A 26,556-nucleotide genomic window follows, 5' to 3' on the forward strand; every position below is an offset into this window, starting at 1 on the left:
TCCCCGGCTGCGCCTGTCTCGGCCTCCGCCCGGCCCCGCCCTCCCGCCGCGCGCCTCCCCGCCAGTGCTTGGTGCAGCCGCGGCGGACGAGCCGAGCGGCGCCGCGCGGGGCCGAGTGGAGCCGAGCATCCGCCGCGCCGCGTCGCCGGTTTAAGCGCAGTGCGGGGCCGCGGCCGGGGGCGGCGGTAGTGAGGCCAACGCTGCGCTCCAGCCCCCTTTTCCCTCCATGGTTTCTCTCCGCTCCCGCGAGTAACTTGGCTCCGGGGGCTCCGCTCGCCCGCCCGCTCGCCCGCCGCACGGGACCGCGCTGCTGGCCGCTGCCGCGAGCAGACCCCCTCCGACGGCCCTTGCCGCGCAGGCCGGGACGCCTCTCCCCCCTCCGCCCCGCCGCGGAAAGTTAAGTTTGAAGAGGGGGGACGAGGGAAACATGGACATGAAGAGGAGGATCCACCTGGAGCTGAGGAACAGGACCCCAGCAGCTGTAAGCAGAACCACTTCGGGTGCCCGCGCCCCCAATGACTTGCACGTAATGGTGGCCACCTGCGGGGCGCGGGCCGCGGGTTCGCCGGCCGCGGCGCGGGGAAGGGCGCAGCTCGCGGGCTCGGACGGGGAAGGCGGGCGGGCGCGGAGGGGGGAGCGAGCGCGCGGGCATTAACTCTTTGGCGCCCGCCGGGGAAGGCAGCGGGTGGGGAAAAGCAAACTTCGAGCTGCTCGCTCGCTCGCCTGCCCGGGTTCCCTCCCGGAGGGAGCGTGTGTGCGTGTGGCCGGCGGCGAGGGAGGGAGCGGGGGTTGTGTAACGCTGGGAGCCATGTTTGCAGCCTCTCGGGATGCGCGGCCGGGCGGAGGCCGGGCCTGCCGAAGAGCCTCGCAGCCAGTCCCGGTTGGGGCCGCCGCCGGCCAGGCCGGGCTCCGGCGCGACCCGGCTGGTGGGGAGCGGCGCGGACGGGTCCGCGGGCCAGGCCTCGCGGGCTGCTCCCGCCGGGCAGAGGCAGGGCCGCAGGCGCGAAGGGGGCTCAGTTCCTTTGAAGGCGCGGAGCCCCCTCGGGCTCCGGGGGCCTGGGCGGGCGCGGCCTGGCGCTCGGAGCGGGGGAGGGGCAGGCGGAGGTGGCGCAACCGCGGCCCCTCCTGAGGCCAAGTTTGAAAAAAGGACGCTGTTCCCGCCATTTTTCAAGCCTAAAAATAAAACTTTCTTCCCCGTTTGCTTCACTCTCGGTACACCCACGGCCTCCTCTAGGCCGGTCTCCTCGGGCTGCGCTGACCACCGTGGTGGCGGCAGCTCCGCCCTCCCCCAGCGCCACGGGGTCGAAGCCCGCGGCCCCTGCCCCGGGAGGCTGGTCCCTCGGTGTGGGCGGGCGGCGGCTCCTCGCGCCAGCCCGGGCGCGCCACAGCGCCATGTTGGCGGGCGCCGTCTTCCTCCGCCGGTGAGCCGGCCCTGCCCGTCCGCCCGCCCTTGGCGCTGGCCGCGGGCCCCCGGGCTGAGTCCTCGGGCCGCCCCCCGCCCCGCTGCGGCTCGGTTCCCACTGGCGGGAGCCGCGCGCTCGGCGGCCGCCGACTCATCCCCTCGCGGGCGCGCTGCCGATCCCCTCCCCCTTCTTAAAAGGGCAACGGCGGCGGCCGCCACCACCCGCCCGGCGATCGGCGGCCTTCACCCCGCACGTGCTCGGTGCGGCCTATGCGGCCGGCCCCGCGCCATTCGGCCGCGGAGCCCGCGCCACGCTCGTGCAGTACGGCGGCTCCTTGTGCGGGGCGGCCTCGGATTCCTCGATCCTCTCCGCCGAGTTGGCGCCGCCGACCCCTCGGCGGGTGAGTGGCGTTCTCTAGCCTAGGGGAGCCGTTGAGCCTGTGCCCGCCCCGGCCTGGCGGGCCGCGTCTCGCGCACGCAGGTGGCTGTGGTTAACAAGTGGCCCACTGGTGGGGATGGCCCGCCGGCGTGCTCGAGGCTTAGTAGCCTGCCTTGGGGCTGTGAGGTCACCGCCGCTTGGGTGCGAGCCCGGCTCCCCCGCACGGTGGCAGCGCGCCCCCCGGGTCGCGGGAGTCGGGTTCCACCGGCACGCGGTCCTTCCGTCCAGCAGCAGACATTTTGTGACTGCCACGTGCTAGAGTAGTGAATGGTTGCACGTTCTCTGGCACAACGAGGAGAGGTGGGCGCCCTCCCTGAGGACTTAATTCCAGATTCTTCCATGCAAATTAATCCAATACGGACTAAGGAAATTTAGCCGGAGTTCCTGAAAGGAAAATACATGCATGGGTCTTCAGATTGCTTAAAAATCTGGAATTTAAATTCTTAAATCTAGAGGCCCTTACCTACTTGTATTCCCTTTGGGAACTAGAAGTGGCCTGTTCCCACTATGTGGTGTTTTAATAGCCAAGGTTTATATATGTGTAGGTGCTGATTTTTTTTTCCATTTAAGCCTTAGATCTTGCCCAAAATAGGCCAGAGCCCTGTGACTATTTGTTGGAAATTAAAAGGTCAGTTTGTGGGTCATACTATACACTTGGATTGCCCCAAAGCAACAAGTGGCTAGGGGATACTGCATAGGACACCATTGGCTTCCAGAGCCCACTGGTTTGTTAAGTATGTGACTACCCACAGTATACTAGAACCTGGGGAAACCAGTGTGAACAAGACAGGGAATCCCCTGCCCTCTGGAAGCATTAGACCCTGTGGGACACACTAGTTGCAGTTGCACTTTGGCAGGTTCTTAGAGGGATTTTGTAGAAGAGCTTCTTCAGAGGCAGACGAAATTTGAAGGTAGAGAGGAATTCCCTAGGAACTATTTTTTTTTTTTTTTTTTAAGTTTTGATGGACCTTTATTTTTATGTATTTATATATGCAGTGTTGAGAATTGAACCCAGTGCCTTACACGTGCCAAGCAAGTGCTCCACCATTGAGCCACAACTCCAGCCCTCCTAGGAACTCTTTACAGGAAGACTGAAACCAGTGGCAGTTAGGACAGCTAAAGACTTTTTAACAGAAAATCTGTAGATTTTGAAGGATTTGGTGGGCGCTTGGTACTGGGGATTGAATCCAGTGGTTCTCTACCACTGACTTAATGTCTCCATCTCTTTTTGTTTTGAGATGGGGTTAAATTGATAAATTGCTAGGCAGTCCTAGAACTTGGAATCCTTTTGCCTCAACCTTATGAGAGAATGGGATTACAGGCATAAAGGAAAATTTTAAGGCACATAAGAGTTTTCACAAAGGCATTATCCTTTAGACAAATGAAAAGTTCCAAGATGACCCCTTTAAAATCAAATAGTCACCTCACTTGTGATGTACCAGAATACAATTGGTATTGTCAGCTGTTAGGAAGTTGGGCTTGGCTTCTGGGTCCCTGCAGATTCTGGTCATTTGGAGAAATGTAAGATCCCACGCCCTGATGGAAGTATGGATAAGATGCTCTGAAATACAGGACACTGTGTTCCGTGGTTACTTTTAATGATTTCAAAGTCAAGTGAGATCTAAATGTTTGAGGAGGGTAAGTGGAGGGTTGATTATAAAACTCTCATGTTAAGGCCTGGAGGACTTTGTGTATATGGCATTTTTGTTTTAATTTTGGGACTTGAAGAAGACCCAGGTAACACTTTCCTATGGTTTTTGTTTGTTTATTTACCAAGAATGCATAAGATAATAAGTTCAGGTTATGCATTACTATGTCCCTATTTCTATTAGGGGAGCTCATAAAGAATAATGTAATTAAATTTTTTCTAAGTCCCAAACAGCTCTTATGTCAGTATGTTCTCATAGTGGGGGAGAGATGGCCCAAGATGACATTTTAAAATAATCTTCATAAAGAACTGTTGCCTTTTTAAAAATATAGGCAAGAATAGGAAATATTTTATTTTTTGGTGCTGAGGACTAAATCTCGGGCCCATCCTCTAGGTAATGTTTTCTATAAAACATCACTTCATTAAGAGTAAATTGTTCAGACATAACTTCGCTATGTTCATGTATGAATATACAACCAGTGTAACTCCCCATCGTGTCCAACAGAAGAATGGGAAATTATACTCCATATATGTATAACACGTCAAAATACACTTCTGTTGTGTGTTTTTAAAACAACAACAGATAAATCATAGTGCTAGAAAATACATATATACCACAAAAATTGGTAGTAAGGTGAGAAGATACTGACATGGAATAGCAAGATGTGACCCTCATTTAGCTGTGTTCCACACTAAGGAATACCTGTTCTATAAAAGGGGTTCTCTGTCCTTTTATTATGTGAACATGTTACTCATTTGTTATGAGCACCTATCAACCCTGAATCTCTAGGGTCAGCTAGTCTTCATATTTGCTATTAAAATTTTTTTCAAAGTTAGAAAACCAAGTAGTTCCTTCCTGAGGTTAAAAAGTCTGTGCCCATGTGAAACAAATGGTGTGCTGTGTGCTGGACTGTGACATGCCATAGGCTTCTGGCAAGTATTCTCTCTATTTAGTACTATTTGAGTTTGCGGGGGTGGGGTAGATTTCGCTTAGCTTGCATCTTCCTTTTTTGGCCCCTATTGTTGTCTACTATGATGCTGTTTTGAGCTCCATCAGGTATTCTAGTTGGTTGCATAGCAACTAATTAGATTTTTCCTTATGTAACCAATACATCTTTGTTGAAGAAAAATTAGATACAAATAAGCCCAAAGATAGTAGATATAGATAAGCAAAAAGAAAAAAATTATACATACCTGTCCTACCATCTGTATTCATTTTGGTGTAGTCTACCAGAATGTTCAATTTTTTTTTTTAACTTAGATCATATTGTCAATGTATATACTGTCTTGTGGCCTCTTAAAAGTTATTCACTGCATCATTTTTTAAAAATATCTATCACTATTTAATGATTCACAGCCTCCTTATTAATATCTCAGAAGATCAAAACTTAACTGTCCCCTTAGGTTGCTTGCAAGCGTTTCTTTTTTCTACCAAATTGCTTTTTAGAATCCTTCCCTTTACACACCCACCAGAAGGATATGGGCGTTTCTTTCCCAGGTGCCAATAGGTCTACCATCTAAACATCAATGTAAATGTGCTGTATTGTCACTTTGAAAAATTTTATGGGGGGTGGGGGCACTGGTTATTGAGCCCAGGGGGCTCTTTTACCACAAAGCTTCATCCCCCTTTAGTCATGGTCTCACTAAGTTCTTGAGGTTGGCCTTGAACTTTTGATCATCCTAGGGAGTCTATGCCCAGTCACTGTTATTACAGGCTTAATAACACTATACCACCCAGCTTGAAAACATTCTTTTAAAATAATAGGATAGAAAATTTGAATATTGGCTAACTCAGAAGGATGAAAATGGGTAAGGAATACAGGATTTGCTTTTTCTTGCTACATTTTTGGATTATTTCATTTAACTGTAATGATCATGTATTTTGTAATTAGAGGAGATGATAACTCAATAGTATTTAATTCTTCCATATCTTCTTCCTTCTGTGACAGAAGCAGGTTATAATTGGAGACGATCACCCAACCAGTTAGTAAAATTAGTCTTTTTTTTCAGATAGTAGCTGGGGAAGTAGAAAGTGAGAGCAAGTTGGACAGGATGAAAGAGGAAAATGCCTATGTGAGTTGGGTGATTGCTGCTACTAGGGAGGCTGAGGCAGGAGCACCCCAAGTTGGAGAACGCCTGGCAATTTAATGAAATCCTGTCTGATAATAAATTTTTTTAAAAAAGGGACAGAAATATAGTTCATGGCAGAGCACTTGCCTAACATGCACAAGGCCCTGGATTCAATCTCCAGAACTGCAAAAGTATTTTTAAATTTCTTGTGGTATCATGGATTGAACTCAGGAGTGCTCCACCAGTGAGGTAAGTCCCCAGCTCCTTTTTTAAATTTAAATTTTTTAGTTGTAGGTGGATAATACCTTTATGTAGTGCTGAGGATCAAATCCAGGCCTCACACATGCGAGATGAGCATTCTATCACTGATCCACAACCCCAGACCTTATCCAGCTCTTTTTATGTTTTGACATGGTGGGGAGGGGGACTGGGGTTGTGGCTCAATAGTAGATCCTCAGCACTGCATAGAAATGAATAAAATAAAGGTATTTTGACACAGGGGCTCACTAAGTTGCTGCAGCTAACCTCGAACGTGTGATCCTCCTGCCTCCGTCTCCCAAGTTGTTGGAATTACAGTTGTGCACCTCTGTGCCAACTGCAAAGATAATTTTTTATTACTAATAACTGTAGGAAACATAATTAAAGTAGTAAAGTTTGTTTTTAGTTTTTAATCTTTACTGTAAATTGGTGTTTGATTAAAAAGCAAGTTTAATTGGAGAGTAAGAAATAAGAGTAAATTTGGCCCTCAAATTAAACGGTCCTTTGAGAAGAATACCAGCTAAATGTCTTGGACCAAATAGCTCCCTAACTTGTATGCACAAGTGTACAAGTGTCTGCCCAAACATTCCTCCTTAAATAGTAGCCCTGAGAATTTGGAACACAGTAAGGAGAAAGATAGGGCCTTTCCCCATGGATTAGAACTGATGGGGTGGGGAATTATATTCGTATTACCCTATCTTGTCTCCAGCAACCTCTTCCTTCCCTTGCAAGACAGTCTGAATCACTTTATACCCAAGAAAGAATGAGGGGAAGCTTAGTTACTCCTGTGGTGATCCACTCAGAATCTCAGAGTTCGGTATAAAGATTATTTTAAATTGAAGACATAAGAAATTAAACATGCAAAAAGGAACCTACTTGGAGCTTACTTATCTGACTTCAAAGGAGACACTTCTGAGGAAATGACAAAATTCTCTCTAGGGTGTTTTCTCCCTGGGTAAATTACCATAAAATCCCCTTTCTATGGTAGTTTGTGACTCTAAACTTTTTCTTATTTCCCTTTTGTTCTCTTAAGAATTCTGTTTGCCTTTAGTGAAGAATCTTCTCATTCTTTAAAAAGGAGATTTCTCTCCCCTCCCTTGTCTCCTAAGCTAGGTATATAAGCCCCTAATTCTCACCCCCTTTGAGTTCTTCATCAGAGTATGTATGCACGTTTGAATGCATGTTGCACTCATAAGTAAGCTTTATTTTTATACATTTCTTGTGTCAGTTTAATTTACTGAATATAAGTATTCCCTCGACCATATATGCTGCTATATATGCTATATTCTCTGCTCCTAAAATGAGAGCAGAACATGTTTTTTTTTTTTTTTTTTTGCCAGTGTTCTGTCTAAAACTTTAGACAGATTCAAAGGCTGCTGATGGGGCTTTCAGACCTGTTATCTTTGAGCACAGCCCTAAATGAAGCCCTGCTGTGGTCTCTGCTTTATACAGCACTTCTTTTCTTCTCTGTGCTCATTCTCCAGTGTCTCATCATCTTACTGTGCCTCCTGAGCTCTGCTCTGGGAGAGGCACTTTTCTTTACATTCTTAGTCCCCCAGAAAGAGCCAAGGTATTTAGCCATATAACCTTTTGCCCTACTTATCTCAAATTCTGCAGGTGTGGTGGCGCACACCTGTAATCCCAGCGGCTTGGGAGGCTGAGGCTGGAGAATCATGCATTCAGAACCAGCCTCAGCAACAGCAAGGTACTAAGCAACTTAGTGAGTCCCTATCTCTAAATAAAATACAAAATAGGGCTGGAGGTGTGACTCAGTGGTCCAGTGCCCCTGAATTCAATCCTCAGTACCAAATAAATAAATAAATAAATTCTGTTATTTGCTGCCGGAGGAGAAAGTTAGAGATCTCACTTGTGTATTCCCTGAACTTCACTCTCCCACTTTGACACTAACTTGTACATCTGCACTCATTTTGGCCTTCCCAGTTTCAAAGAGAATATAAGCACAGCATCTCATTGTTAATGTGCATTTATTATTTATTTTTGGTGCTGGGGATTGAACCCAGGGGCACTTAACCACTGAACCATATCCCCAGCTCTTTTTTGTATTTTATTTAGAGACAGGGTCTTGCTAAGTTGCCTGGTACCTCATTGTTGCTGAGGCCTGCTTTGAACTCACAATCCTCCTGCCTCAGCCTTCCAAACTGCCGGGATTACAGGGGTATGCCACTGCACCCAGCTAATGTTTGTCCCTTTGTTGTTTGTTTTCTTACTTGTAGCTGAACGATTTTTTATACCTATTGCCTATATAAAAACAAATTTTAGATGGACACAATACTTTATGCGGTGCTAAAGATCAAACCCAGTGCCTCACACTTGGTAGGCAAGCACTGTACCACTGAGCCACAAACTCAGCCCAGCCTATATTTTTTATGGAAGAGAATTTTGCAATTACTGTTAAAAGAGGTGTTGATAAAAAGAACTCTTGATAACAGATATCCAATTGTTTATATTCTTTTACCTAGTGATGGATTCTGAAGGGAAAAATCCCAAATAGCTAAAGAATTTTATGTCTTTGTCAGAAGACAGAAGAATGCAAAAAGACGCGGCATTATTTATAATAGAAAAAATGGGGAACGTGTTCAATAGTGAAGGTTAGAAGGTGATTTATGGTATAATCATACACAGATTTCTCCAGTAAAATATTTGCAGTTTTATTTTTGTGGTACTAGGGATTAAAACCAAGGCTCACACATGCTACCATCATAGAACTACATCACCTGCCCATTTGTTTTATGTTTAGGACAGGGTCTGGATAAGTTGCTGAAGCTGCCCTCAAACTTGTCTCAAGTTATATGATTCTGAATGCACGAAGACTAAAATAAATATATATGTGTATATATAATGGTGGCATTAATATATTGCTTTTGTGGGGGACAATGCTGAGGGTGAAACTCGGGGCCTTGCACATGCAAAGCAGATGCTCCACACCTCTAGCCCACAGTGACTTTTTAAAAAATTGTATTTTTTGAATAGATTAATAGTTCATTGTTGAAATTATTACGGAAATATCTTTTAGCTTTTTACTTTCCTATACTGTAGACATTATTACTGAGATATCTTGTATGCATCTAAATAAAAATGTTCTATTTCACACATTTTATCATATTGTACATGTATTTTATACATTGCTTATCTCAGCATGTATTCTGAAAATGAGTCCCTTTATTGATGGGTATTAAGTGGTTTTCTAATTTTTTCATCCTTTTTTTCCCCCTTTATTTTTACCCAGTAACTTCTTATGCCATATTTTAGCCCTTTTGGGCTACTATAATAAATGACTTAGACTGGATAACTTGTAAATGATAGAAATTTTATTGCTTACAGTTTTGGAGTCTGGGAAATTAGGATCTAGGCCCATGGGATTCATTGTAGAAAGGGCCTTTTAGCCAACACACTGGCACATGCTTGTAATCCCAGTGATTGAGGAAGCTGAGGCAGGAGGATCACAAGTTCAAAGCCAGCCTCAGAAGATTAGTGAACCCTATGCAACTTAGTGTGACTCTATCTCAAAATAATTAAAAGGGCTGGAGATGTGGCTCAGTGGTTAAGCGCCACTGGGTTCAGTCCTAGTACCAAAAAAAAGCCCCACCTCTTAATATTATAACTGTGGGTATTTAGGTTTCAACATGAATTTTTGGTGAACACCAGAATTCAAACTACATTTATGTTATAAACTTTTCCAGGTGTTTGAAACTACTGCTTTAACTTTGAGTAACACTTCTAACAGGGTCTCCCAAAGTTCCTGAGGGCAGATTCCAATTTGTTGATCCCTCTGTCATCCTCCAGTAGCTGGGAATATATGCATGTGCCATCACACCTGGCTGCCCCCTTAATACATATAGATAGTACAAATAAAGTGAATAGAGGTCCCCGACATTCCACCCATGCCCTTTCCCTAAAGGTTATTTTCTGAGCATTTCTGTGCTAGGCTGTGACAGCTCCATGAGGTGTAGGTATTATCTCTATAGAAAACTAAGGCACAAAGAAGTTAAGTGACTTGCCCAGAGTCATACAGGTTCCAGGGGCAGAACCAGGATTTGACCCCAGGTATTTATCTCCAGAGCCCAACTTTGGTCACAGTTGACCTTGAATTTTCAGGTGTCCTGATTCTTTGTCAGAAAACAGAAGAATGCAAAAGTATCTAAAGTGGAAGGAAGGAAAGGAAGAAGTAAAAATTACAATAGGCCTGTGTGTATCCTGAAACCAAGAATTCTGAAGAGGAAGTAGCCAGGGTAGTAAGTGGCCAGGCCTTTATGGTGATGTGGGAATTGCTGACTCTTAATCTGTTTCCTTTGTAAATGAGTGGAATGAAGTGCTTGTACAAAGAATAACAAAAGAGTAAGTACTCCATAATTGATAGCAATTAATAGAATAGAGTAGCAGCCTTAGATTTTGTATGGGAGGATAAAGATATTGTTCTTTGCTCCTGTTCTCTTTAGATTCTCAGCATCTCTTCCATGTGCATGCTTGTTTAATGCTATTGAACATAGTAGATTCATGCAAGAATGCCTTTGTGGGGCAGTTAAAACTGTAATTTGCATCACTGTAAGTAGACCAAAGGGTGTTAAAGTTGCAAGTTTCAGAGTCAGCCCTAAAGCAAGAATAGCAATGGGGATTATCAGAGTAAATCTACACAGACTATTGAATAATTAATATTCAAATCATCAGCTATGATACCCTTAAATGGATTTGAATTCTGAGAAAAGGAGAATTTAAGGCCTGGAAAAGGGAATCTGCCCGAGAAAAATCTTCCTCACTTGTAACTCAGATGATATTTTTACTTGGAATTCAGGACTCTTCTACCTTGATGCCTTCCAGCACCGAGATAATGTTGGTAAAGATTAATAAGTCCAGAGTTGGAAGCATGCTAGTGAAGAAACCTTTAGACATAGCTTGTTAGTGATCTTGATAGAACAGTAAAGCCTCTCCTCTTTTCCTGTGGTTGAGTCAGGCCAAAAGGGAGAGATTGCCTCTGCACTTGCACTTGGAGAGACCTCCCACCACCTCCACCATTGAACACAGACTTGGGGAAAGGAGTTAGTGAGACATACTTTCTTCACTTAATTGAGAGCTGGAATTTCTATTTCTAAAAAATGGAGAGTAAATCATTAGACCATGGAATAACATTCCATCTTTGAACTTAATAGTATATTACTTCTGATGATCTAAGGATTTTTCAGTTATTTATAACTGTGATCTTGGTCTAATAAAATGCTGCTCTAACATGTGTTTTTGTTTTTTTGTATTGGGGATTGAACCAGGGGCACTTAATCACTGACACTGAACCACAAAGGCATGGTTTCATTAAGTTGCTTAGGGCCTCCCAAGTTGCTGAAATTACAGGCATATGTGGGTGTGTTTTTGAGGGGCATTTATTGTTGGAGTTTTTTGTTTGTTCTTTGTTATTTTCTATATGTTCTTGAAGGCTTGTCCCTCTCCTTTTGTCATTCACAGGTTCGAGAACTTGTCTTGGACAATTGCAAATCAAATGATGGAAAAATTGAGGGCTTAACTGCTGAATTTGTGAACTTGGAGTTCCTCAGTTTAATAAATGTAGGCTTGATTTCAGTTTCAAATCTCCCCAAGCTACCTAAATTGAAAAAGGTAAGTATTTTTTCTTTGATACAGGTAAGAGAGAACCAATTAGGAAGGGGAAAATGTATGATTTTTGCCTGTAAGGAAGCGGTACAGCAGAAAGCACATGGCCTTTGGAACTGGGTATATGTAGTGTTTGGTTCCAGCTCTGTCACTTCCTTGATGTGTGATCTTCTGCTGGTTCCTTTATCTCCCAGGCTGTTTCCTTAACTGGAATCTGGGATACCATTTGATCTTGCAGAATTGCAGTGATATTTGGAGGTTGTCTGTGTTGGATGTTTAATAAATAGTAGTTATAAAGAATTGTTTTATAAATAATTTATTGTTGAGTTTTTTATAATGTTAATTAGGTTTTCTTCTTAGTATGCTCTGGTTAAAAGAACCACAGTGCTTCCCATTCTTGATATTATATGTCTGTTGATTAAGGGTGAGCTTAAATAAAATTTACAGACTTTATAGTAATTTATGGTAATTCAAGCCATTATGTGAATCTTCATGACTAGCAAGTTTGAAGTGTGTTGATTGATAAGAATTACTTCCCTATCCTAGTTGATGGCTCATTCATCATTTGTACTCTTATTAATGCACTTGTCTACCCTCCTCCAGTTCTATCCCCTTATAAGCTCAGCAACCTGCTTAGAAAGGGACAGCAGTTTGCGTAACACTTCCCACAGAAGTGGTTAGAGCCAAAATTAGAACCCATACCTCCTAATCTAGTACCCTTTCCATTAAAAGCAAAAGATGTATGGTTATGTAAAGTTTTGCAGAATTCACCACTGTTCCAGTATTCACTTTATTAGAGAACTTATGTTGAACTTTTATTTTAAACAAAGGAACACATAAATGAAATTTTTTAAGAGGCTGGGGCAAGGAGAATCAATCACAGGTTTGAAGCCAGCCTTAGAAACTTAGTGGGGGCCCTGAGCAACTTAGCATGACCCTGTCTCAAGGTAAAAAAAATAAAAAGGTCTGGGGATGTAGCTTAGTTATGAAGCATCCCTAGGTTCAATTTCTAGCATTAAAAAAAAAAAAAAAAAGAAAAGAAATTTTATAATCATTTTTAGATAAAGGACACATAGGCTATTTGGGTTGTGGTTAACTACATGAATTTAAAACACTAAAAGTGTGTGCCCCTTCCCCATCTTATTTTCTTTGCTTGTTAGATGTCAGGTAATACAAGTTTAGTCAGTCCTTGTGAGTTCTACTGCAGAGATTCAAGTATAATCCTGTTGCATTTGCATTTGTCAGAGACACTGGAAACACAGCCTACTTAAACTTTTGTTTAGCATAACCTTGATGCCAGTAGATTGTTAGTGTGTTTTATATTCTGTTATGTTTTCTTGGCACCCTGCTAAGTTTTCCCGAATTACTATTACTGTGTATTGTCAGGTATATTTAGAAAGTCAGCCTCCCAGTAGTTATTAAATCTTTCTGAGATTTTTAAATATCAGTCACTTGTGGACGATGAGTGGGACTCTTACTTAAAGGCAGTTTGAATGTCCTCATAGCTAGTAGTGGTTCTAGAGCACAGACTATTATAACAAGAAAAAGCACTAAGAAAAATAAGTCACAAATTTCTTAGATTTACACATTTATTTCATTTCAAAATAAATATGCTAATAAATCCTGTGGTAGATCACCTTGTTACCCTAGTTCGTAAGATGTTCATGTTGGAAAGATGTGTGACTATTACCTGAATGTAATATTTTGACCACATGTCCTAAACACACACCAAGACAAGTGATCTCAGTTTGTATTTTGCTTTTTAAAAAATCAATAAAGCTAACAATAGTATTATAGACATGCATGCGTGTGTGTGTGTGTGTGTGAGAGAGAGAGATACATACATACTAGGGATAGAACTTGGGGCCTCATGCATGTTAGGCAAGTGCTCTTTGTTGAGGTACATCTTCAACCTTTTTTTGAATTTTGAGACAGGGTCTCTTAACTTACCTAGGCTCACCTCGACTTGCAGTCCTCCTGACTCAACTCTCTTAAATAGCTGGAATATCAGGCATGTGTCACTATGCCCAGCTAGACTGATATTTTAAATCCTAGACCATGGCTAGATTTTAAAAAATTTATCTATTTTGCATCATGTAGTATATTCCATTGCATACCAAAGACTTCGTTACATGAAGTTTTTCATACATAGCACGTGGAGTACAGTAGCTTAATGGGGAGGGCATAGATTCTTAGGAAGCTAGCCTACCTGACTTTGAATCATGGGCCCACCATTGTAATAGCTGTGTGATTTTTATTAAGGCCAGTTACATTTTTGTGGTTAATTTTACCTATCTGTAAGTGGGAGTAATAATTCTACCTACCCCTTAGGGTTGTTGAGATCAAATGAAGTTAATCTGTGTTTAGTGCTTTGAACAGTGCTAGGCACCTGTGTGTACTATGTATGGGAAATAGAGAATTGGAACTAGCTTTGTGCTTGAGTTTTTTTCATCTGTAAGAGGAAGAGCTTGGATGATGTTCTCCACAGTACCTTCCAGGCTCCAGTTACTTGTACTCTAAGACGCTAATCCTCCTTGGTGAATTCTTACTCCTTCATGGGCACGCCATTTGCATGTGATGCTTGACCTGCAGCTAAGAAATTAGAGTAGGTTCTTGTAAAGGCAGTGCCAGGGTTATGCAAGGTTATGCAAGAACTGGCCTTAAGGGAACTGGTTTCATAAACTCAGGCTTTTTCACTTTTCTGCCTTTCTTTCTCTTCTTGGTGCTGGGAATTGAACCTAGGGCCTCAAGCTTGGTAAACATACACCATACCACTGAGCTCTACCCCAGGCCCCTGCCTCACTCTTCCTAATGTTTTGGAGCTTTTCTTTTTCCTTTTGCTGTGCTGGCAGTTGAGTGGCTGAGCTATATCCCTAACTTTTTGAGACAGTGTCTGCTAAATTGCTGCTGGCCTCAAACTTACCATCCTCCTGCCTCAGCCTCCAGAGTAGCTGAGTTTATAGGTATGTGCCACTGTGCCCAGCATCTTAGAGTTTCTTTATGGGCTCATTTTTGGGGCCTGTCCCAGTGTCTTCCACAATGTGGTTAGTATTGTCTAGAACCAGGTTGTTTCAAATAGGCATTGCAAACTTTCCTTGGCACACAAATAAACTGCTCAGAATGCATGGAACATTTACCCTTCCTGCTGGCAGGTATAGAGTATTACAACTTATAGAATTCTAATTATTTTGATCCATTTTTTATGCTAGAGCATGTATTCATTGATGTTGGAGGTTAATTCTTAAGCAAACTGTTATTAGTAGTTTATGAAGAAACAGCATTTCTCACCTTGTCTTGTTACCTACCTCAACACCAAATGTTGCTGGGATCTGGGAACTACTTATTTGGATTTAAACAAGATAAACGTATGCCTTAATAGAAATAAGGGTTGGTTGTTTTTGATGAGCCAGGTGCAGTGTCATACAACTGTAACCCCAACTACTCAGGAAGTTGAGGCAGGTGAATTGCAAGTTTGAGGTCAATCTCGGCAATTTTAAGAGGGCTGGAGATGTAGCTTAGTGCTTACCTAGCATGTGCAAGGCCCTGGGTTCAACCTCCAGTACCACACTGCTCAATACCCTCCCACCCCACCCCCCCCAAAAAAAAAAAAACATTAATAATGTGGGGGTTTTTGGGTTGTTGTTTGGTTTGCTGCTGTTGTTGTGTTTTGTGTTTTTGTTTTTGTACCAGGGATTGAAACCAAGGGTGCTCAACCACTGAGCCATATCCCCACCCCTTTTTACTTTTTATTTTGAGACAGCGTCTCACTAAGTTGCCCAGGGCCTTGCTAAGTTGCTGAGGCTGGCTTTGAACTTTCAGTCTTCCTGTCTTAGCCTCCTGAGCCGTTGGGATTACAGGCATGTGGTACCATGCTGGCCTATGATATGTGTTTCTTGATGTGTACTTGTGTGTATTGTTTGCAATTTCTTTTGCAGCTTGAGCTCAGTGACAATAGAATCTATGGAGGTCTGGATATGTTAGCAGAAAAACTTCCAAATCTCACACATCTAAATTTAAGTGGAAATAAACTGAAAGACATCAGCACCTTGGAACCTTTGGTAAGTAATTGAGAATTTAGAAACTGGGAATTACTAGTCATTTCATTTTCATATTTATAGTGGGAGGGAATGATTGGGAAGAATAATTGATCAATAAAGTGATGGCCTTTTACTTTCTGTAGGATCCCAGTTTTAAAGATCAGAGCCTAATTGAGTGTATCCTATGTGTTTTTTTTTTTTTTTTTTTTTTGTCCTTTTAAAAAATCATACTTAGAAGCCTCAAACATGTTTCTTAATATTTTCCCCAGAGACTGGCCAAGTTATTCTAGGCTTATTATAATAGAATATCGAGTGGCAATCGAAATTGTAGATGAAACAATCAAGGGCAATCAAGTGTTAGATCTTCTACTTCTCGATTTTGTACTATACTGGATCTCTGTTGCCTAAAGTTTTGCATGGAAACCCTGAGGTTTTCCTTATTATTACAGATGGGGATTAAGTTATGGAAAGCTACGTTTAAGTGCCACTGGAGTTATAGAATTGCTGTGTGACCTTAGGCAAATGGCTTTTCTCTGGTCCCACTTTCCTCGTTGATGAAGCAGGGAAGACAGTATACCTGCCTTCCCTAGAGGATGGAAGGATAAAGTCCGGAAATGTGTTTATTTCATTTTGTTGTTTGGAAAACTGTCTACTTGCAAACTCAGTCCGAGTGGAGGTTGTGATGGGCAAAAAAGAGCTGCTGGAGGCAGGGTTAATGCCCGTGAGGGGCAGCCCCACAGCGGGCTGTGCCAGCAGATCAGAGCTATCTTTCAGGATCCAGAAGAACAGAAGCCAGGAGAATAAGACATTGTCTCTTTATTTGTTCTGATAGCATGATATTTTTAAATATGTGAATTTCACATAATTTGTGAAGAATACTCTGGATAATTCAGGGGAAGACAGTTAAATTGTGGCTTCTTTTAATGAAGAGGATTTACTGCCACAGTTAGAGGGTCTTTTCCCTCCCAGTCAATAATTAAGACTCTGCTACAGTACAGATTTAATTACCTTTTACCAAGTCTCTTTATTTTTACATTTCATTACATAGGATGTATTTAAGAGCTTATATTTCTCATAAATGTTGAAAGCCTATTTCTCACCCTCGTTCTGCAGATTTTGTCCCTTTTTTTGTTACAGATATATCCAGATACTCTTGCTCTCGTTTCTACTAGTTTTTATTTTTCCCCTCCAAACCAACCCCTGTTGTTAAGCAGTGGTATAATGAATTTTGATGTATCCAAGGACATTCACATTTGCCCATCAAATCATGGTGTAACTCAGAAGCAGGAATGTCCTTTAGAGATGAGGAAACTGAGTTAGAGAGATTAAGTAGTTGCTAGGGGTAAATGGCAGAGGCATGATTCAAATCCAGGTTCACTGGACTTGCCACTGCCCTTGGCAACTGCTTCTCTTTCTACCTAAGTTTATTCCATAGCCAGCTGAGTTGAGAATTCTGATAGGAGCACTAAATTAAATGCAACCCCCCCCCCCCCCCCCCCCCGCCCCATGAGATTGGCTACCCTAAGCTTTTTTGGCTATTGATTAATGACAGACTTCTCAATTCTGGCTCACTATGAGTATAGGAAGAGCCTCCTTACCCCCTTTTCAGCAGAGTACTAGGCAGTACCTCCCATGCTAGATGACTGGCTGCTGCCTAATTCTCATGGCAACCTGAGTCCTCTTTGATTATCAGAAGCCTGTGTCAGTGTTCCAGCACACAGATGCAGAGCGGAAGCAAATATTGTGTGGGAGTTATTTGCCTGAGTGTTCTGATCTGGTCTGGAATGTATGAGAGCTTTGTGAAAGTGGCTATGATAGTCTCAATCCCCCAGGACAGTGAAGGAAGAGAAAGATCTGCTATGCCCGCACCATGCACTATACTGGGTATGCATGTATTAGTAATTGGTCAAAAAAAAAAACACTTCTAAAATAGGTAAAAATAGCATGGCTCTTGTTTTACATTGAGGAAGCTAAATCTTGGGTGAGGCTGAATTTTTTGTCCAGAGTCACATGCTTTATGGCAGAGCCACAGTGTTCCATACCAGGACTATTTGGAAAAACTGAGCTCCCACTGTTCTTACTATACTTGGTATTCAGATTCTTGGGGGTGCTAGGTTGATCTCCTGAGGTTCTAATTTGTAAGAAAGCAAATCTGTGGAAAAGGCAAAGGGGGGATATGTTGGGTTCATTTGACTTCTGCAAGTGTTCTTCAGTGGGAAAAACACCATCCTCATCCTCATTAACCACATACATTGTGAACACTACGTTGAGCCCAGTTCTTACAGTCAATGAAATGATTGTGAATGCCTCTGCTTGCTACAGGGACATTAATCGAGAGACAAAGAAGGCATCAATTCAAACGTCCTTGGACACCTTTTTTAAGAGACCTGGGCCATCCAAACCATCCCCCAAAGCCCTTCTAAATTCTAAGAAGGCAAGCAAAATTATTGTTAATAAAATGTTTACTGTTTATTATGGCTAGCCTGTTAGCTTAGGACAAATTTCTAGTATCATAGAGTTGTGAATTTTTTTAGCAGTATTTACACATTACATTGGGATCCTAATAATTTGTGTGTTTTTTGCGTGTTGGGCCTTAAAACACAATTTTGCTACTTTAAACAATTCTAGCTAGAGTACTAGAGTTATTTGGTATTTATTGTTATTTACTTGCTTTCATTGCATTTTTCTAGCATACTTTTTGGCATGTCCAGAGTATTTGATGACAGGTGCTTTGCCAGGAGTAGCCAAAAATCTTGGAAACAAGAGCCTTTAGTGGCCCTGTGTATGAAGTAGTCAACAAAACTAGAAGAGCTTGAACATTGCAGAGCATTAGATAAATATCAGAGGATGTATTGTATGTTTTTTTTTTATGCACACATTCCTAGGAAATAATTTTGAAATGTAAATGGCTCATTCCTTTAAAGAATTTTTAGAATAAACCTCTTTGGGGGAGCTATTTATTTATGGTTGTGTCTTAGCTGATGTAGAGTCAGACTGGGAGAAGTGAAAGCTGGTATATACTGGTTATTTGTCTGGGGGGCATTGCAGCAGTTTTCCCCTCTGGTAAGAAGTCATACCTGGCTTCTGGAGGTCAGGGCCTGCCCAGCATGAAACCTAATCTGAAAGCTACTCAATACAAAAGCAGCTCTCCTGAGGACTAGAAAGGCCAGGGATAGCTTTCTTAAGATAGCAGGGCTGGCTTATATAAGCACATTATTTGATCCACAAACTCTGAAATTGTTGTACATTTATGTTTGAGAGGTACACCACTTGCCCATGGCTGTGACCCTGCTCTGTAAAGTCCTCCCTGGCTTTTAGTTCTTAAGGCTGCTCTGAGAGTAAGCCCAGCATGGGAGTGTCTTCCTAATCAGGGACATGAAAGTCCTTGATGTTCAGGTCAGTAGCTCTATCCTCTAAGGGGCTGGACAACCAGTACAGGAGGTTTTGTGGACCACATAGTCCCTGTCACACTGCTCACCTCTGCCATTGTAGCACAGAAGGAACCAGGCATAATACATGAATAAATGTGGCTACGTTCCAAGGAAACTTTATTTTACAAAAACAGGTGGTGAGCCAGAATTTGCTAGTGATCTGTGGTTTGCTAACCCTTGCTCTAAAGCAGATTTTCAAATCACTTTATATCTCCCCAGAAATTGCAAGGATTCCTCAAATCCTGAAAACAAGTTTTTGTTTTGTCTGCATTTCTTCCCAGGTCCTTGTGAATGTTGTACTAGCTTTCCAAGTAAAGCATCAATGCCTTTTAATATCAACTTTTTAAGAGCTTATTTCATGCAGATGCCCTCTTAATGTTTGTTTAGCGCTCTTTAATATAAATTTCTTAGAAAATACCAAGTCTTTTCTTTTGACTTAAAACGTTAAAAGTTGATATTTGTGAAACTATATAGTTAAATGTACTCCAGGCTTATTGCCCTGTTTTGAAAGCACCAAACTGGGTACTACAATATATTTTTGTGTTTGCTTTTTATTTACAGCTCCCTCTTCTCTCACTTAGGAGGGTTTGCTGTCACTTCCTGTTGCTGTCTCCTGACTTAGCTGTAAATAGTACCTCTGCCTTCAATTTCTTAATTCACCCATAATTGAAATTTAACAGACCTGGGATTGAAATACTTGTGCACTGTTACAATATAACAAATGAAGATTCAATAAAATGCATGGGATATTTTTCTTACTCACTTTGGCTACTCAGAAAAACTATGGGCCAAGTTTTAGATCTTAGCTGTTTTAGATATATGAAATGGATGGTTCCAAAAACGTAAAGTACTGTAGCAAAATTCAAGGTATGGCAAAATCAAGAATTTTACATCAGAAAAGTCTGGTTATCATGTCAATCTTTTCTCCAAAACTTTAAAAAGAAGAAAGGTGTAATATGTCTCTGTATTTCTGAAATTTGAACTCTTGAGTTGCCTTCCTCCCCAACCTTCCCCCGTTTATTAACTCTTGTCTTCCCTGAAAATTCTGCATTGCTAAACCTCATACTTTATTATATTCTGTCCCCAAGTAGAATTTTAAGCACCTTGAGATCGAGGATTTTTATCTCATAAATCTTTGAATGTTTCCCTGTGTTAAGGTTTGAACTAAGTTTATTAAGACTCCGATTGTTTCATGCTATGACAATATCTGTTTTTAAAACTTACTTCAAATTTATATTTCTTTAGACTAAATGCTGAAAAAGACAGAGTTTTGAGAGAATGGTTGTAGGAAAGGAGGGACTGAGCCTAGTATACTAATATAAAGGTGGCGTGGGGCTTGATAATTTTTTTTCTTATGTAGAAGAGTGAGTGGGTAGCAGCCGATTGAGAGCCTAGAATTTTACCTCTTCAGATAAAGTTTAGGAGTTGTGTTCTTTGATCCTTTCCTTCAGAAAAAGTTGGATTGTCTGAAGAGCCTGGATCTATTTAACTGTGAAGTCACTAATCTGAATGATTACCGAGAGAGTGTGTTCAGGCTCCTGCCCCAGCTGACCTACCTGGATGGCTATGATCGAGAAGACGGAGAAGCCCCCGACTCAGATGCAGAGGTGGATGGTGTGGATGAAGAGGAGGAGGATGAAGGTGAGTGGGCTCTACATCTGGTGACCTCAACTTATCTGTAGGGGCTGGCATTTGGTGGGTACTCTGTACCTGTATTTTATAGCCCAAATAAAAATAAAATAACTTTCTTGCCTTTGATGCTGACTAGAGTTTAAGAAGGTAATGATTTTAAATGTACCTGTGATAAATTCCCCTTTCTACTAATAAGGAAAATAATCTGTGTTCACAATGTAGAGTTAAAACATACTTTTCAATATTTTTGGCATCAGAGTTTTTGCATTCCAGGTATCTTTAAGAATCTTATTATATATTCTACCCAAAATATCCCTCCTGATTTGCTTGTGTTTTCCTTGTACTCTGACTTGTGCATTTAGAGGAGTAAAAGATTTTACTCTCAGGAGTAAAAAATTTCTCACCTTCAGGTGGTAGAGGTATTTGTTTTTACACCAGTCAGCATGAAGGAAGAAAATTTGGTCTCAGAATTCTGATGTTTCTGGAGTTTATGCTATTATATTTTAAACATTTTTAAAAAATATCTTTAAAAGTCACAGGACAAGCTGGGTGCAGTGGCACTTTGTCTGTAACCCCAGTGGCTTGGTAAGCTGAGGCAGGAGGATCGCAAGTTCAAAGCCAGCCTCAGTAACTCAGACCCTGTTTCAAAATTAAAAAAGAAAAAAAAAATGAAAAGGGCTGGGGGTGTGGCTCAGAGGTTAAGCTCCCAACAGATTGAGATAAGCAAAAGTTAATGGCATACAAGGTGGTAAATGGACAGAGTAGGGCATTTTGCTTTGTTTCAAATATTTATGTCCTTTCACGGCAGGTTTCCTAAAAACATTGGTGTTTCTTGTTATCTAAGTTCACCTTGAACTGGTGGGTCAGTCATACTTGCAGGTGCTTGTAAAGGAAACTAGGTGAGTGGATGGTAGTTACTCAGAGCAAAGATCAGTCAGGCTACAAATTTCAAAGATGCTGGTAGGGGCTGGGGATGTGGCTCAAGCGGTAGCGTGCTTGCCTGGCATGCGTGCGGCCTGGGTTCGATCCTCAGCACCACATACAAACGAAGATGTTGTGTCCACTGAAAACTAAAAATAAATATTAAAATTCTCTCTCTCTCTCTCTCTCTCTTTCTCTTAAAAAAAAAAAAAAAGGGTGCTGGTAGGGAACTGAGGACTGAACTCCCAGCCTCAAGCATGCTTATAATAAGGATGTGCTCTACCACTGAGCTGTACCCCCTGCCAGGCAGAAAATATTTGAGTACTTTCTGTGTGCCAGACATTGTGGAGTGGTTCCAAAAACAGAAGACGTGATTACCTTCCACTTGGATCTTACTGCCTGCTAATGCTAAGGAAAATTTTTAAATTGATAATCGAGAAATAATAGTTACAAGTGAGGTGTGATGGAGAAGTACCACTGAGAGCCTGTAGCCTGGGGTTTGGAGGTCTCCTCCTGGCAGAAGTGATGGAACTGAGACTTGGGGGCTGGTCAGAGCCGGGCAAGCAGGGAAGAAAGGGCAGAGCCTGCAGGAGGCAGGGAGCATGTGAGCTCTGGGACCCCGAAGATGGGAGCTGCATTGTATTAGAGGTCAGCACTGGTGTGGAGGTACCGGTAACCAGGTTACCTTGTAACCAGAGGATAGGACAGGAGGTGGTTCCTGATTGGAGAAGGTGGCTCTAAGGTATCATTACCCAAGAGATTGCTTTTAAAAACAAAACAAAAAAACTTTATGGTAGAAAATTACAGGCACCAGGTGGACATGGTAGTACACACCTATCCCAGCTACGTGGGAGGCTGGGGCAGGAGGATCACATGTTTGAGGCCGTCCTGGGCTACTTAGCAAGCCCCTGTCTCCAAAAGGGTTAGGATGTAGCTTAATGGTAGAACATCCCTGCATTCAATCCCTCATTAACAAAGGTACAAATAACATTAAGACAAATCCCTGTGTTCCTAACACTCAGCTTTACCAATGATTGGTTGTATCTTCTCTTATAAACATATACCCGTACTTATGTTCCCCTCCTGTGTTTTATAGCAAATCCTAGTTGTACTGTTTCATCAGTAAGAGTTGTATACATCAGTTTACCAGGACTTTTGAGCCTCTGGACTTGAAACAAAAGGCTGAGCTGTAGCACCTGGTGGACAGATGGTGGCTGCAAGCCTTTTCTAACATTGGACAGTGGACAAGTGCTTGGCTGCACTGACATCCTGTGGGCCACCCTGTGGTGCCCGTGTGTCTATAGGAGCACCCATGGAGCAGCAAGGTATCTTATTAACGCCATTTTGGACTGTTTTCAGAAGGAGAAGATGAAGAAGATGAGGAGGATGAGGATGGTGAGGAGGAAGAGTTTGATGAAGAAGAAGATGAAGATGAAGACGAAGATGTAGAGGGGGAAGAAGATGAAGATGAGGTCAGCGGGGAGGTTAGTCCATGCATCTGTTTCCTGCCCTGCTTCACTTTGTCCTGAAGGCAAAGGTGGGGTTAAGAAGAAAGACTAGGAAAAGGCCTCCTGCGTAAACAAATAATGTGACTAATTCAGCTCTTGTCCCACTTTAAATACTAAATGCAGTGCCTACTGATTGCTAATTAGGCATGGTGCTTGACCCTGCGGGGTAAATTTTGGCCCTTTGACTAGAAGAAGGAACGGGTTGAGTATTCAGCAGAATGGAAAGATGAAACACTGAGATTTGATAGTATGTGGGCTCCTTTGTTGTATTGATGGAAGTATATGTTTACCAAGTCCAAACATCTTAAATTTGGTTTAATTAAGTAAACATTGCATGCCTACTGTGGTAAAAAGTCAGAGCCGAGTTAAATAGGACTGTGGTCCCGCCCTAAAAAAGCAGATGGTCTCATTTATGGGACAGTAATACAGTGTCCTGAGGACTCTGTAGAAGGACAGGACAAAAGAGTGGCTTAGCTTTGACCCTCAAGGAAGTTTGAAAATAGGCAGAAAACATGAGTTTTCATCAGTCAGCATGCTCTTGTGAAAGTAAAGCATTTCTGTGAAGTCCTAGGTTTATGATGACTTAAGAACTTGAAGCAAGCGCCGTGTGAGAATGAGAGTGTTAGTGGCGCGACACATGCAGCTCCGTGGCGGAGTACTTGCCCACCATGTGAGGCTCTGCTCTCATCCCTAGCACGAAACCTGCTTTGAAACTCAAAATTTTAAAACCATTTCTTAAATTTTCTGTTTTAAGTTATATACTAATGAAAACATCTCTGGCAAATAAACTGCTTATTTTTGACTACTAATTATTTTTTAAGAAAAATATTTTAAATTAAACTCATTTAAGTAAAACCACATCTCAGTACAGTAGAGTAGATAAAAATAACATTATGGTTTTCTCTGTGACGTATTGTTATGTTTATTTGCAAAGTCTCATCAGTTTGTCAATCTAATGTCATATTGTTTACCATGCTTTAGGAAGAAGAATTTGGGCATGATGGAGAAGTAGATGAAGATGAAGAAGACGAGGATGAGGATGAGGATGAAGGTGGGTCTGAGGCATGCATTTTGGTCCTCAACTAAAAATTAGATGAAAACATGCTTTTAAATGTTTTTAGGCACCATTATTTGGCTTACTGCTGCTAAGCATAAGATTTTTCTGTGTTAGGAGTTCTTTCATTAAAAAAGGATTATTCATAATTGGATCATAATTTTTCAAGATGTATAAATAGCCACCTTTCCAGTTTTGTCAGTTTTCCTCCTTTTCCCTCAACCAATATGAATGAAGTGGCTGTTACTTATTTAGTACTGATTGAAAGAACTGGTTCTCAGCCAGACACAGTAGTGCACACCTGTAATTCCAGATACTTGAGACTGAGGAAAATGACAAGTTCAAGGCCAGCCTCAGCAATTGGTTAAAAGGTCAAGTTTTTTTGAAAAGTGGGGATCACACTCAGCTACAGAGCGTCCCTGGCTTTAGTCCCTAGTACTGCAGAGAGAAAGAGGAGAGGAAGGAACAGTGCAGATCCTTTTGTGATTGAGGTCTCAGCTAAGTTGTTGCTGTGCTTTCCGTTTGTTCAGTCTTGCTCAGCACCTGCCCTGTGCCGAGCATTGGATTAAACTTCACACTGAATATGACATTGGGTAGGACGTGCTCACTGCCTTCAAGGAACTTTCGGGGACATGATTTAAATAGATTTCGTTAATTTCATTAAAATAGTCATGAGTTTTTATTAGTTGGTTGAGACAGGCTTTTGCTGCTTTACTTAGCCTGGCCTGCACTCTTGGATTCAAGGCATCCTTCTGTCTCAGCCTCCTGAGTAGCTGAGACTAAAAAATAATTTTAATTTGCTGTTGTTAGTCTTATGCAAGTTCCATGCTGGAGTACCTTCTATGGTATCTTATTTAATTCTCAGAATGACACATTCATATCAATATCATTGCCCCTCTTATAAAAAGGAAACAGGCTTAAGAGGTTAAGTTTTTTGTCCAAGGTTGCTTATAAATGAGCATGTCTGAAAAACAGGCTTGCTAACTCCTGAGTCTTTGCTATGCATATTAATAATTTTTAGATTATTAGAACCAAGAAATTAAGAAATGAGAAATATTTGAGCTGGGTGTGGTGGTGCACGCCTGTAATCCCAGTGACTTGGGAGAAGGAGGCAAGAGAATGTTAAGTTCAAGGATAACCTGGGCAATTTGGTGAGGCCTTGTCCCAAAATAAAATATAAATGGCTGGAAATGTAGCTCAGTGGACGAGCACCCCTGGGTTCAGTCTCCAGAACTGGAAGGAAAAAAAATATAGAAATAACTTGGAAAAAAACAAAGTTGAAAAAACTTAGGTTAGCTTTGCTGTATGGGTAGAGGTGCTGCTGCATTTTGCCCATCTTGGTTCTGTGGTCTACAAATTTCCTTTAAATTAATGCCTCTTAATCAATAACCTGTTAGTCTGGTCCAATTTACATCTTTCTTAGTCTTACAACAACAAATTGCCTCCATTAGCAGCAATATCCTAGGCAAATGCCTTTCCACTGGTCTGAAAGTCACTTTTTATTGTTGTACAGAGGAGGAAGAAAGCGGGAAAGGTGAAAAGAGGAAGAGAGAAACAGATGATGAAGGAGAAGATGATTAAGACCCCAGATACACTGCAAAACAGAACTGTTCAGTATTGGTTGGACTGCTCATGGATTTGATAGCTGTTTAAAAAAGACAAAAAAAAAAAGGTAGCTGTGATACAAACCCCAGGACGCCCACCCACCCAAAGAGCCAAAGAATAGTTCCTGTGACATTCCGCCTTCCTCCTTTTAGTCCCTCTTGGTAATCCACCACCAAGCTTGGGGACTTTGCCCCAACAAAATTGTAAGCATTGTTAGGTTTTTTGTGTAAGACTCTTGCTGTAGCATGGATAGCTGTGATTGGTGAGTCAACTGTCCGTGGCTACCAGTCACACTGAGATTGTAACAGCATTTTTACTTTCTGTACAACAAAAAAAGCTTTGTAAATAAAATCTTAACATTTTGGGTCTGTTTTTCTATACTCTTCATTTTAATGACTTTTTTTTTTTAATGACCACCTACCACCACCACCACCACCACGTTAGGTCATTTTGTGTGACAACTGCCCAGGAAAAAAGTATTTTTAAGACTTTAAGTGAAATAAACACATTATTCTTTGGTAAAGCCTAGTTGTATGCTTACATTTTTAAATTGGGCTATAATTGTAAGCTCATGTTAAAACACACTAAACAGGGTAATTTTTGATATTGTTAAATGAGTGGTTGTTGATGGACAACTGCACAAGTGTATATATACACACACACACGTATATATTGATGAAGCCTTTTTTCTTTACATTATATATAAGAAGGAGAAAGAAAAAAGGAATAGGGGCTGGGGATATAGCTCAGTTGGTAGAGTGCTTGTGTGTGTGTGTGTGTGTAATATATATATGCTTTGAGCATCTTAATCTTCATCCTTGATGACTGTGGGAGTAAATGAGATAGTCTTTTATTTTTCTTTTTTGGTACCAGGGTTTAAACTCAGGGGCACTCAACCACTGAGTCATATCCCCAGCCCTATTTTGTACTTTATT

General features: G+C 41.9%; 1 protein-coding gene across 1 annotated transcript; it reads left to right on the forward strand.

Annotated features, from left to right (window-relative positions):
• The first annotated feature begins 166 nt into the window (after window positions 1–166).
• Window positions 167–25,985, forward strand: Anp32b (acidic nuclear phosphoprotein 32 family member B). The gene is made up of 7 exons (XM_027931037.2): window positions 167–481; window positions 11,290–11,439; window positions 15,369–15,491; window positions 20,353–20,542; window positions 22,814–22,938; window positions 23,944–24,013; window positions 25,530–25,985. Exons 1-7 carry the CDS (start codon window positions 428–430, stop codon window positions 25,595–25,597), a joined length of 780 nt encoding a protein of 259 aa, XP_027786838.1. The 5' UTR covers window positions 167–427; the 3' UTR covers window positions 25,598–25,985.
• Window positions 25,986–26,556: the final 571 nt, after the last annotated feature.

Source organism: Marmota flaviventris, chromosome 13 (genome assembly GCF_047511675.1).
Source record: "Marmota flaviventris isolate mMarFla1 chromosome 13, mMarFla1.hap1, whole genome shotgun sequence".
NCBI lineage: Eukaryota > Metazoa > Chordata > Mammalia > Rodentia > Sciuridae > Marmota > Marmota flaviventris.